At 36.0% G+C, this 12,002-nt stretch overlaps 1 protein-coding gene across 3 annotated transcripts in view; it reads right to left on the bottom strand.

Moving 5' to 3' along the window:
• Positions 1–11,983, bottom strand: part of Anln (anillin, actin binding protein) — a 72,812-nt gene extending 60,829 nt beyond the window's left edge. Inside the window, exons 1-3 of one of the 3 annotated variants that reach the window (XM_047562776.1) lie at positions 11,768–11,983; positions 6,374–6,527; positions 3,762–4,067 (exon numbers count right to left, since the gene is read on the bottom strand). In XM_047562776.1, coding sequence (XP_047418732.1) covers positions 3,762–4,067; positions 6,374–6,527; positions 11,768–11,785 — 478 coding nt within the window. In that variant the 5' untranslated portion in view covers positions 11,786–11,983. The remainder of the gene's footprint in view (positions 1–3,761; positions 4,068–6,373; positions 6,528–11,767) is intronic. The other 2 variants (XM_047562775.1, XM_047562777.1) reach the window with 2 other exon arrangements.
• Between the last annotated feature and the right edge of the window lie 19 nt (positions 11,984–12,002).

Genomic DNA, 12,002 nt, shown 5'->3' with positions numbered 1-12,002 from the left:
AAAGCATCTTTTTATCAACATTCATACTGTTAATCCCACTATTATGTATAATTACAATGTACCTATAAAAATTTTTAAATAAAAATTTGAAAACCATTCATGTTCTTCAAATATGCAATATTGTCTCTTTCCCTGTGCAATATTCAGTCACCATTCATATCACCTGCCTACTCCACTGCTCTGAAGTTGGTTTTGCTATTGTCACTAAATGCCAGTATATATTATACACTGTATTTCTTTTTTTTTTTGGGTGCTGGGGATCGAACCCAGGGCCTTGTGCTTACAAGGCAAGCACTCTACCGACTGAGCTATCTCCCCAGCCCCAAAAAGAGACGATGGAAGGTTGGTTTCATTTGTTTATTTCCACAAACGCAGAGTGCTGGGGACTCGAACCCGAGTCTCCAGCATGAGAGGCAGGCACCATACCAGATGGGCTACATGGTCTGCACTTGTATTTCTTGACATTCCTAAAATATATCATTTCTTTCCCATTTAAGACATCATCTTTACAAGCTTTCTGTCTCCATAGCCTATTGTCTTCCAACTGCCAGCTACCTCCACTTGGGTCTCCCACAGATGTCTCAAATAACATATCTGAAGTAGAAATCACCCCCAATACCATACTCTTCCTCTCAGCAAATAACCTCACCAACTGCTCAGTCATTGAGACTAGGAATCTCAATGACTAGCCTTCATCTAGTCATTAAGTCCTATGGATTTTGCCTCCTAAATCTCTCAAATCCACTTTCTCTTTACTTCCACAAGACTTCATCATTGTGCACCTAGATTATGGTATTAGCTTTCTAACTGGGATTCCTGCTTTAAATCTCTGCCCTGTTCAATTTCCTCTCCATTTGGATACCAGAGTGATCTTTCTAAAACACTTGTGTACTTTAAACTCTACTGGTACTTACCCCATCACCTCTGGTTAAACTCAACCAGGCCTTTTTCATATTTATCATTTGCTTTCCTACCACAGGTGCTATACACCAAACGCCAGCTCTTTATACACAGTATGTTCATGTTATTTACCTCTTTTTTTCTCCCTAATTTATCTTATCTAAAACGAGCTCCTTCAAAATCTAGTTTATCAGCTTTTCTACCCCCAGAAAAGTTCCCCTAACTACACTTTCCCTATGATACACTTTCACAAACTTCTATCATTTTCCTTATAGTAAGCCCTGCCTCTAAAAGGATGACAGTTTTATTGTATTGTTTTTGGAATGGGCTTAATATATCTCTGGCTCTTTCTCTATCAGAAAGAAAGGCTTCAGATAAATTAAATTTTAGTATAAGTCCTCAAACATTAACTGATTTATACCCACAGTTCTGTTTAGAATTCACTAAACCATTTATTACAAACATTTGATTCACAATTTTCATTTCTTAAAATCTAGAGCATATGGTGCCTTAATGAGATGTATTGTCAAGACTGAGGCATTTGCTAATATTTGCTTTTAAAATATTCAAAAAAATCACTGCAATGATGCATTATGTCCTAGAATTTTTAGGACCCTGGTTGTTTTTTGACCATGTTATAACACAGCCACAACCTTTTTGTTCTTGTTTGGTTTTTAATTAAGAAAAATATATACTTTGCTACCCATGAATATTTCCAATAAAACAGAAATGGAATGTTTAATGGTCAGGCACATTTACTTATTACACTCCTCAGGCTTTACAAAGAAACATGCTTAACCTCGTCCACTGTTAAAATTAATAGGTAGATGGGGCTGGGGAGATAGCTCAGTCGGTAGAGTGCTTGCCTTTAAGCACAAGGTCCTGGGTTCGATCCCCAGCACCCAAAAAAAAAAAAAAAAATTAATAGGTAGATGACACCATAAACTATGTGAACTCCGTTATGTGCCCAAAAAGCATCAGGGAGGTCAAAGTTGGAAATAGGTCAGAGCTGGAAATAGAGGTTTAGGGTCAAACCATTGGACCAGGGTTCCTGGCCTCTCTGAACCTGGTTTCCTCTTCTATAAAATAAAGGTAATAGTGTTATATATCTTATAAGATTGTTTTACAAATTACTTACTATTAGAACAAAAAATATTTATACTACGCTAAAACAAGAAAAAAATTACAATGCCTACCACATTAATGTCATAGTTGCTCTTGAGATTAAGATCATCACTGCCAGAACACATAATTGTAAAGTACTGTCCAATAATTATCAAAATTATAGTTAAAAGAATTCATAGTAATGGAAGAATGCCTAAAATATATGTAATTCATCCATTTCTTCAGATCACTGGATCTCAATTCTGGCTATGCATCAGAATTAAAGAATTTTTAAAAAATAAAAAAGCATACCTAGGGCTCCACTGTACTTTTAAGATTTTAATCCAACAGTCTAAGTGATTTTGAATACATGGGCCAGGTTAAGAGCCACAACTTGAAGAATGCTTCCTTAGATAAAAAAGCACTGAGTTGTGTACCTGGACAACACTGTCTACCAGCACTGTGCTATTACCTGTACTATGCTGTCAACTTATAATGATCTGCCCGCACACAACTTCTCCTAAAATGAGCTGTTCCCGCACTGAGCTAACCACCTGCCCAGAGCTGTGTACCAGTACTTAAGTTACCTCACTACATCGTGCTGTCTATCTGTACTCAGCTGTCTACCTGCACTACCGGCTCACAACTAAACTGTTCGGAGCCAGGCCATCTTCCTACCTTGAGAAATCTTACAGGTTTACTTTAGGTATATCTTTACAAAGAAGACACAAAGTCCTCTTTGAGGACATGTGGGAAAAAGTTCTCTCAAGTGTTATTGCCAATGAAGGTTCTGCTTTTAGCTTATAAACATTACACTGATAGTTCTTTTACCTCTTTGCATTGGCTGCTAGCAATAGGAGGAGGACCTTAGGGCCTATATGTAATAAACTAACTTTACCTTTCACTTCTGTGTTTTTCCTTTTCATATTTTCTCTTCATCCTGATTTCCTTATTTTTCTTATTTAACAATACAGGTATTTTTGAAAGTCAACTCAATTTTTTTGTTTTGTTTTTTTTGGAACAAGTCAGAAGACAAATAAAATTGATCATAGCATGAATAATCTTCCTGCATAATTGCTGATTTACTTCTCAGTCATCTCATCTGATTAGAGGTGCATGAAAGGCAAGAATTCCACCACTTCAGGGCTGGGGCTATAACACTGGGGCTATAGCTCAGCGGCAAAACACTTGCCTAGCATGTGTGAGGCACTGGGTTCCATCTTCAGCACTCCATAAAAATAAACAAAATCTACAACCACAAAAAGTTTAAAAAAAAAGAATCCCATCGCTTCATCTCTTTACTGTAGCATAAGAATATGCTCTGCAGATGCTCCATGTTGTTTTTGACATTTTTCTCTCTCCTACTAAAAAGCATTGTATATCTTATTACTGAAGTATATTTAATTAGTGAATCCATGAAATAGGACTTCTTAAATACAGAGCTAAGAGTCAGCAATACTAATAATACCAAGTCTAGTTTTTTCTCTACCACTTTCATTGCAAACAGAAGGTAATTCAGTTATAAGGTCAGTTTCTGTGAACTAGCCCAAGAACCTCTTCTGATCTACTTCAATAAAGACATAACCAACTTAAAAATAAACTATAGGTATACAAGCCACTTGCAAGCAAATGATACTCTTACATATAGATTAAACAAAGCATTTATCTATCATATGTTAACTAATAAAAATTTCAAAATGATAAACTGAACATTACTGAAGGAGACTTATAGACCAAGCCATCTATAGAACTTTTACCTGTCTTATCATTATCCCAATGTCGCCGTTGTTCTGCAAGTTTTTGCATTCGTGTTTTAACTGAAGAGGCTGTGGTTGCATCCAATCTTGAGTTCAGCCCTCTCCCCACACCCAGCAGTGATGCTGGAACAGTCACAGAATCACTGACATTAGCTGATGCTTGTGGCTGCACCTGAGGAGACACAGGACTTGGAGAACAAGATTTTGTAGTAGTTGACTCAACTGGTTGTTTATTTTCCACATCAGAAACTTCAGTGCTGTCAGAACAACGTTTTTTTGATGGTGATGGCTTTGTACAAGATTTCTCTAGATGAAAAAGAATAAATAAAAAAGAACATTCAAAAATCTGTAATTTCTGGGGGGACTGTAGGAGGGTAAGAGAAGAATGGAGGAACTTTGGATTGCAGAGATGGAAATGGGGTAGGAGCGGGTGGGAAAGGAAAAATAGTGAACTGAAACAGACATTATTACCCTATGTACATGTTGATTACATGAATGGTGTGAATCCACATTGTGTACAACCACAGAAATGAAAAGTTATACCCCATTTGTGTATAATGAATCAAAATGCAGTCTGTAAAACTAAAAAAAATTTAAAAAAAAATAAAATCACTGCCTAAGCAATGTAATATCTTCAAGTAGCAACCTTAGAATTTCCTCTCATATAAATAATTGATTATTATTTGTGCTCTTCTACACCAAGGAGTAAACAATATGTCAAATGAGAAAAAAAGTAAAAATTTAAAAAAATTAAAAATTAAAAAAAAATCTGTAATTTCTTACAGCATGAAAACTTGAAGTAGGTAAAAACAAATTAATAAATCATTATGTTTCTTTAATACTTTCATTGTTTTTAATTACAAGAAAAATATAAAAACTCTAGTCTCTCAGTAACTTAGAAATCTGATATGAAAAACTTTAAGTGAACATGTAATTTATGGTTTAATAATTCTACTGAAAAGAAATTGAAATAACATTCTTAAGATACATGCATAATACTTGACATAGTTAAGACAATAGGAAATGAAAAGTGCATACTTTTAGAATAAGCAAGTGTCCTAAGAAATATTAAAGATCACATAATCAAATCATTTCATTTTTTTAGAGAAGATAAATCAAGCAGGAGAAATTAAATTATCCAACTAAAGCCATACAGCTGAAGTAAGGGTAGAAAACAGATTTTCTGGTTTTTGAAACAATCTTCATGGGCAGTAACTAACAAGCAAGGGTAGAAGGGCATGTGATTTAAGGTTTAGGAGAGGAATGGACTAGAACAAGCAACTGAATTACATGGCCAATATCACACAAATTCATCAGTACAGATATTAAACATTTTACCTTTTAAGCTTCTATAAACACCCACAAAATAAGTGAAAAGGCCCTAAAACAAAAGGATGTATCCAAATATAAAACATATTACTTCTACCCAGGAATGACTTTCAATATATCTCAGAAAAATTAATATTTTAATAACTAAGAATGTGAATTTCATATAAGGTCGTTTTCATTGGCTTTCGAACTAAGTGTTCTGTTGTGGCAGTGACCAAAGTACTATAAACAGGAAGTCATGACTGCCCTCATCAACACCAATGTAATCAAATACAGTCATAAAACTTTCCGATCTTTGGTAACTCATTTATGGAATTACCTTGTAGAAATTCATCTAACCACTTTTTAAAAAATGTTTCTATGTTAACATGCAACACTGCCTGCAAGTTTACAGAATTCGGCAAGTTTACAGTAAATATTTCCACTTAAGTATCAAAATGAAGTTCCATACACTAGTTTTCAAGTATATAATACTCATTAGAACAAACTTGTGTCACAGAAAAAAGGATCCTAGATGGGGCCATATCCCTGTGTTTCTGGCTGAATACCAAATAATATGTAACGTATTTCTCTCTCTCCTTTCAGAATGTAAAAATACACGAAAATAAATTCTCCTTCCAAGGTTAGCTTCCAAAATAACAAGCCAGCCCAGTGGCCTCTTCTCTTTTTTAGTAACATTGTTTTTCCCTTTGTAATAATTTTTTGTATATGTATTTTAAAGTTGTACTAAGGAAAATTATCTCTGGTCTTTTCCATACTCCAGAAAAAGACTAAAACAGCTCGCTGATACTACCTGAGGATGCCAGAATTTAGGGAAGAATTGGATAAGATTTCAGGTGAGTTTGGAATGGGGTGCTTGTGTATTCTACCATGTCTAGAGATTAACAACCTAAATTTCAAGCCCAGTCCTATAAAGTTGGTTCAGCAACACAGGATGAAAAAGGCTCATTAAACCTCAAGCATTTGCAAGCAGTCTGCCTCTTGCTGTCTTGTTCATATGTGATACCATCTGACATGAGTGATCAGCCACTCTGGGACTGTTGGGATGAAAAACTCCACAGCACTTCAAGTATAAAATGTTACTATGCGCCTTTATTTTTCTTCCATTGGCGCTTTTAAGAATAATTAGAATTGAAGAAAATAAAGTTCAACTAATTTATTTGAAATAATTCTTAATTATTTATTTCCAAAAGACTTGGATCTTCTGCATGCATAATGAACTTTTCACATATATCTTTTTTAAAAAAATGCAAATTTTACTTTTCCCCCACGAAGTCTTTTACCTTCACCACCAGATAGGGACTGCTGGTTACTTGCTTCTGAAAGTGGCTCTCTGGCTCGCTTAGCATGAATGACAGACCTTGCTGCCGCTGTGGGCCTCTCCGCCATCTTTTTCTGAAGATTCTCTCTCCTAGCACGGGTTCGTTCAAGCAGTTTCTAAATTTATATCAGAGAATGTTAAAATACAAGGTTAGTCAAAGATTCACAAAACTCCAGGTGTCTTCCAAAATCACCAATTGCTATGTAGGATAACAGTTAATATACATTCCAAAGGTTAAATTCTAAGTTATTAAGTCTAGGTTTCACTAAATGAGCACCCCAATATCAGAACTGTTACAGATTAAATGTGAATATTAAGGATTAATAAAATTTGTAAAGATAGTCATATAAGATTTTAAATGATTACAAGTTCCTTTCTGCTGACATCAAAAGTTAAAATCTATTTTCTCACCCTTGTGATTTGCTTTGACCAATAAACTATGGCAGCAGTGATGTTCCACATGACTTCCAATCCTAGACCTCATGAAGTTGTGCAATTTCTGTTCTCCCTCCCTTAGGATATTGCCCCACGTGAAAAAGTCCAGGTTAAGTGAGTTGGAAAAAACATAGTTTCACTGACAGTCAGTATCAACCACCAGATCCATAAGTAAGGTCATTTTAGACTCTCTAGTCCCAGATAATTTGCCAAAACACTAAGAAATCCTACATGACCCTGGGGAAGAACAGCAGAACAGCCCAGCTAAGCCCAACACAAACTGCTGACCCACTGAATAATGAGAAATAAAGCAGCTGTGGTTTTAAATCAACATGTTAGGCAGAATAATGATTCCCCAAAGATGTTTATGTACTAATCCTTACCTGTGAAGGTTATCTTAGAACAAAAGGAACTTTGGGGATGTGATTAAGAATCTTCAGAGGGAGAGATTATCCTGGATTATATGGATGGGCCCATGTAATCATAACAGCCCTTAGAAAAGGAGGGAGGAATATCAGAATCAGGAAAATTTTGATAGAAAAATAGATCTGAATGGTGATTAGTAGCTTTGAAAATGGAGAAAGGAGCCACAAACCAAGGAAGGCAAGAATCTCTAGAAATTAGAAAAAGGCAAGGAAATGGAATTTCCTCCACAGCCTCCAGAAGAAATGAAATCTTAGCCCCCAAACACTTGATTTTAACTCAGTCAAAACCATTTCAGACTGTGATCTACAGAACTGAAACATAATTTTAAACCACTAAATCTGTGGTAATGTGTTATGGCAGCAAAATTAATATAGGCACTAAGATAGGAGACAGTGGCAGGCAGCAAGAGATAGCTGACATATTAGTCCTTTCATAAGATACCTCCTAAGAGAGAAAAGAAGAAAATACAATCTTATGTTTTATTTAATTAAGCATCCGCACATAATGAAATAGTTTTAATTTCAAATTTTAGCCATCCTATAAACTGGTAAATACTCTTTTCCTGCTTTGAATTACCTAATGTTCCTATTTGAATCAGTGTGATGTAAAACAATTTATTCTCTTTCAAATGGACATAAGTAGAAAATGCAGATTCTTGCCACCCTGTGCATACAGACAAAGCAGCAGTTAGTGCAGGCTGAAGAATTAAACTACATTTGACCTTTTTAATTCCTTAATTAAAAGAGAAAAACAATTTTTAAGAAATCCTCTGAGCATGCAAAAGGAGCATGAGCTGTTTTGGGAAGAAGGCACAACTCTCTACTCTTCTTGGGAATTATTTCTCATTTAAAATCAACTGAAAGAAGTGACACTAATCAAAATGTGTCACTGAAAGTCATTTATTAGCCAAATGCCTTCCAAAACACAAGACCTTCCCCCTCTAACTAAAAGTCTCCTTGTCAAACTTAAAAGTGATCATAGTGTTACACAAATTAATAAATGTATGATCATTTGCAAGATAAAATGTGCCACTCTGCCGATACAAAACAAGCCTAATTCATTCCAAGATGTGACCACGTTCTATTCTCATCAGTTAGAATTCTCGTGAGTCAGTACAGCTTCAGTTACCATGAAGAATGGGTCACAACAAAAGAATGTGGTTTTGCATTCAAACATACACAAGAGTTATATTGTTTGCATTAGATTCAAAATCCCAGATTTAAGAAAATTATAGCAGATAAGAAAAAAAAATCCCAAAGCTCTAAAATAAAGCTAGTAAGCACCAAAGATTATTAATTTAAAAGAAATACTATATCTAAAGTACATCAACTTAACTGCTTAATAAAGTATAGATAGCCCTTCCTTATAATTTTGTATCAAGAATTTAAAGATTCTTTAAACATAAGATACTTTTCTCAAAAAGCAGAGGAATTTTTAAAAATACACTGCAATAATTAACATAATTTGGAAATAAGATATTTCACACAAATGAATCTCAGATAACTGAAACTTATATCCCCAAACAATTTCTGCCATTTTTAACTGAAATTTTTCTAGAAGATATTACTGATTTCCCTCCCTTCTTAAACAGAGTAGATTCAATATAAATTAACTTCTTGTTATTTTCAAAATGCTCTAGCAGATTTTCTCCTAGGCTAACAGAGACTTTCATAATTCTGGAAAATAGAAAATCTCCTTTCAAAATGGTAGCAGCATTTTGTTTTTTCATTTATACTCAGTCATGCATGCATAGGATTTAAGATATCTCACAATAAAAGATAAACTTTACAAAGTATTTTAATTATTTATTTCTAAAAGATGGGGGCTCACTATATTGCCCACATGGGCCCCTAACTCCTGGGCTCCAGTTTTCCTGCCTCAGCCTCTTGAGCAGATGGGACTATAGGCACACAATACCATGCCTGGCCAAATATTATCTGATCATAATTAGATGTGTACCATAATTGCTTGTTAGTCCAGGAATCAAGAGGAAATGAATTATTTTCTTTATTTATGGTTGGTTCATAAAGAAAAAACATTAGAAGATATCACCCTGTGGACCCTTGTCTAGATCTTGATTCAAAGAAATAAAGTACAAAAAAAATGAGCACTTGAAATCTGAACATTTTCAGAATATTTGATATACAAAAGAATTGCTTCCAATTTTTCAGGTGTGATAATGGCATTGCTATGTTTTTTTAAGAGTCCTTATCAGTATTTAGTGATAAATATTGAAGTATTTGAATATGATAACTAGAATTTGCTTCAAAATAATTTGTGGGGTAGGTGAGAGGAGGCTACAGTGAAACAAAATAGCAACATGTGGATAAGTGCAAAGGTTGGATAATAAGTGCAGGTAGGATTATTACACTATTCTACTGTTGTATATTTTGAATTTTTCTTCAATAAAGAAATTGAAATGCCAAAATGTTCTCACAGGTTTATAAAATAATTTTCATTTGGTGACTACTATGTTAATTCAATTCAGTGCACTGGTATTATATGTCTTTGATGTTTGAGAAAATGCTTCAGAATAGGAAATAGATTTTACCTTCACAAAGCTCACATTCTGGCAGGAAACTTGTTCAACAGGTAAAGGCATTGAACAGGCAAATGCAAGGGAGATGAATACTGTGAAAGGTTATTCACCTCTGAAGAAGGAATATCAAAATTGAGGGTTGAAGGTCAAATCAGAATTTGCAAGGCAGAAGAGGCAGGGAGAGTGAGTGTGTTGATCCCAGTGGCAGCAGGGAGAACTAATACAGAACAGTCTTGCTCAAGGAAAAGAGTATGGAATGATTGTAGCCTTTCTCAATAAGAGTTACCAAGAGAATTAGGTCCTAATGCCCTGGTATTAATATAACCAGATAATTCCTCTCCCATATTTGTAGGATGGCATTGGTTATGAATCACCTTTGGGAGAACTAAGAAAGTAGTCTCTCAAATAGTTTTTTGTGTTCTGAGGTTTTAAGAAGGAAACTCGTTGGGAAAGTCACTTTATACTTTCAGTCCTTTTCAGACAAGGAATTGTATGTAGTTCGTGTCATTATGCAAAAATGTTATGAATGCTATCATTAAGCACCTAACAGTTGGAAGCAATTCAAACAGTTCACTCATTACCAATTAAGGAAAAGATGTCCAAACTGTTATTCCAACTGCAACAGATCTAACTTTTCATAATACAAACTATACATATTAAACCAAACATACTTCTAAGCACATTCAAAGATTATCTAAACAGAAAGTATCTTTTAACTGAGATTTTTGTACAAACCTTAAGTAAAATAAAGTAGAAATTTTCAGAAAACTTTCAAAATGCTAAAATGAGTTACTAAGAACACACAGTGCTATTTTAAGGAATTCTAGTCTGCATTATAACAAAAACTAACATATCCCTTTTTTGCTTCAATTGAAGTGACATAATATTTTAAACTAATTTTTAAAAATTCCTAGATTTTTCTATTAGAATCTTTAAGTAAACAAACTGATGTTTTCTTCCCCAAGATGACGAAGAAAGTGAAACACAAAAAGACTGCTTTGTGAATACAAGTAAATTCTAATTGTTGAAACCTTTAATTAGTATCTTAGAGTTATGGAATTGTAACTACATCTGCCCAAAAGAATGCGTTACTACTATCCACAGAATTTTTCAATTTAGTGTACACTTTTAGGCTCACTTTGTAGCAACTCAAAACATGACAGTTTGAAACTTGCACAACAGCCTAGTGAAAGAAAAGAAAAGAGGAACTGTGCTGGAATAAAAAGGGGGTGGACAAACCAGCAACATGAAACTTTTTGAATGTGTCAACGTCCCCTCGACAAGAAGCTAAAACTAGAATCACGGGTATAGAACTATGCAAGTTAGCGGAGCAACGGAGCCTGAGGGAACCCTGTTGATTCTGGGAAGGGGTAAAAAGGTTCGAGCACCCGCTTATTTGATATGTTTTGCTGTCGTTTCGGCGTCCGTAAATGCCCAGCTCCTCAGCCTGCAGCGTGAACCCCACATACGACATCCCATTTGATTTACCAGCAGTGGTTGCACTCACAGCACTGAGTCACTGGGCACCAGACTCCACCCTAAAAATTATTCCAGTTTTTTCCAGCAGGACTTGTTCCGTCAGGTCCCAAGCCTCACTCTTTGGGGAAAAATGGGGGATGGACAAGGAGGGTTCCAGAGGGGTATTGCTGTACCAGGGAATGCCAGTTTTCGTACTACCGCCTTTTAAGACAGAGTCAAAGCTTTCCTCCCGGAGTTTCATCTACACGAAACAAACAAACAAACCGCTAACAAACGCGAGACGCAGAGAAGCACGCACCTGCGACCCCCGGGGGGCTTGCCCTGCCCACCCACCGGGTGCCGAACCCCGTACACTCGCTCGCACTGCGCACGCGCGCACGCGCGCGAGCGCGTCCCACCGGTGGGCTCAGAGGTTGACAGAGGGGAGGGGAGGGGTCGACAGGGGTCATGACTGGCTGCGTCCGCAAATTTTCTCACCTCCGTAAAGGGGTCCATCGCCCCAGGCTTCGCGTGTGGACTACGAGACGATGGAAACGGTGGTTCAAATTCAAGAAAAGAAAAGTGAGTCTGGGCCCAGTGTGTCTCCTGGAGAAAACAAGAAGTCCAGACACAGGAATTCCACAACCAACTCTCCTCTTCCCTCAGCTTCCAGTGTCAGACTCTACCTCCTTCTGCCGTTCAAATTTGAATTTCAGCGCCCGGAGCGATGCGC

The sequence above is a fragment of the Sciurus carolinensis genome, chromosome 8 (assembly GCF_902686445.1).
Source record: "Sciurus carolinensis chromosome 8, mSciCar1.2, whole genome shotgun sequence".
NCBI classification, from domain to species: Eukaryota; Metazoa; Chordata; class Mammalia; order Rodentia; family Sciuridae; genus Sciurus; species Sciurus carolinensis.
This window is presented reverse-complemented; position numbering and strand designations above follow the sequence as displayed.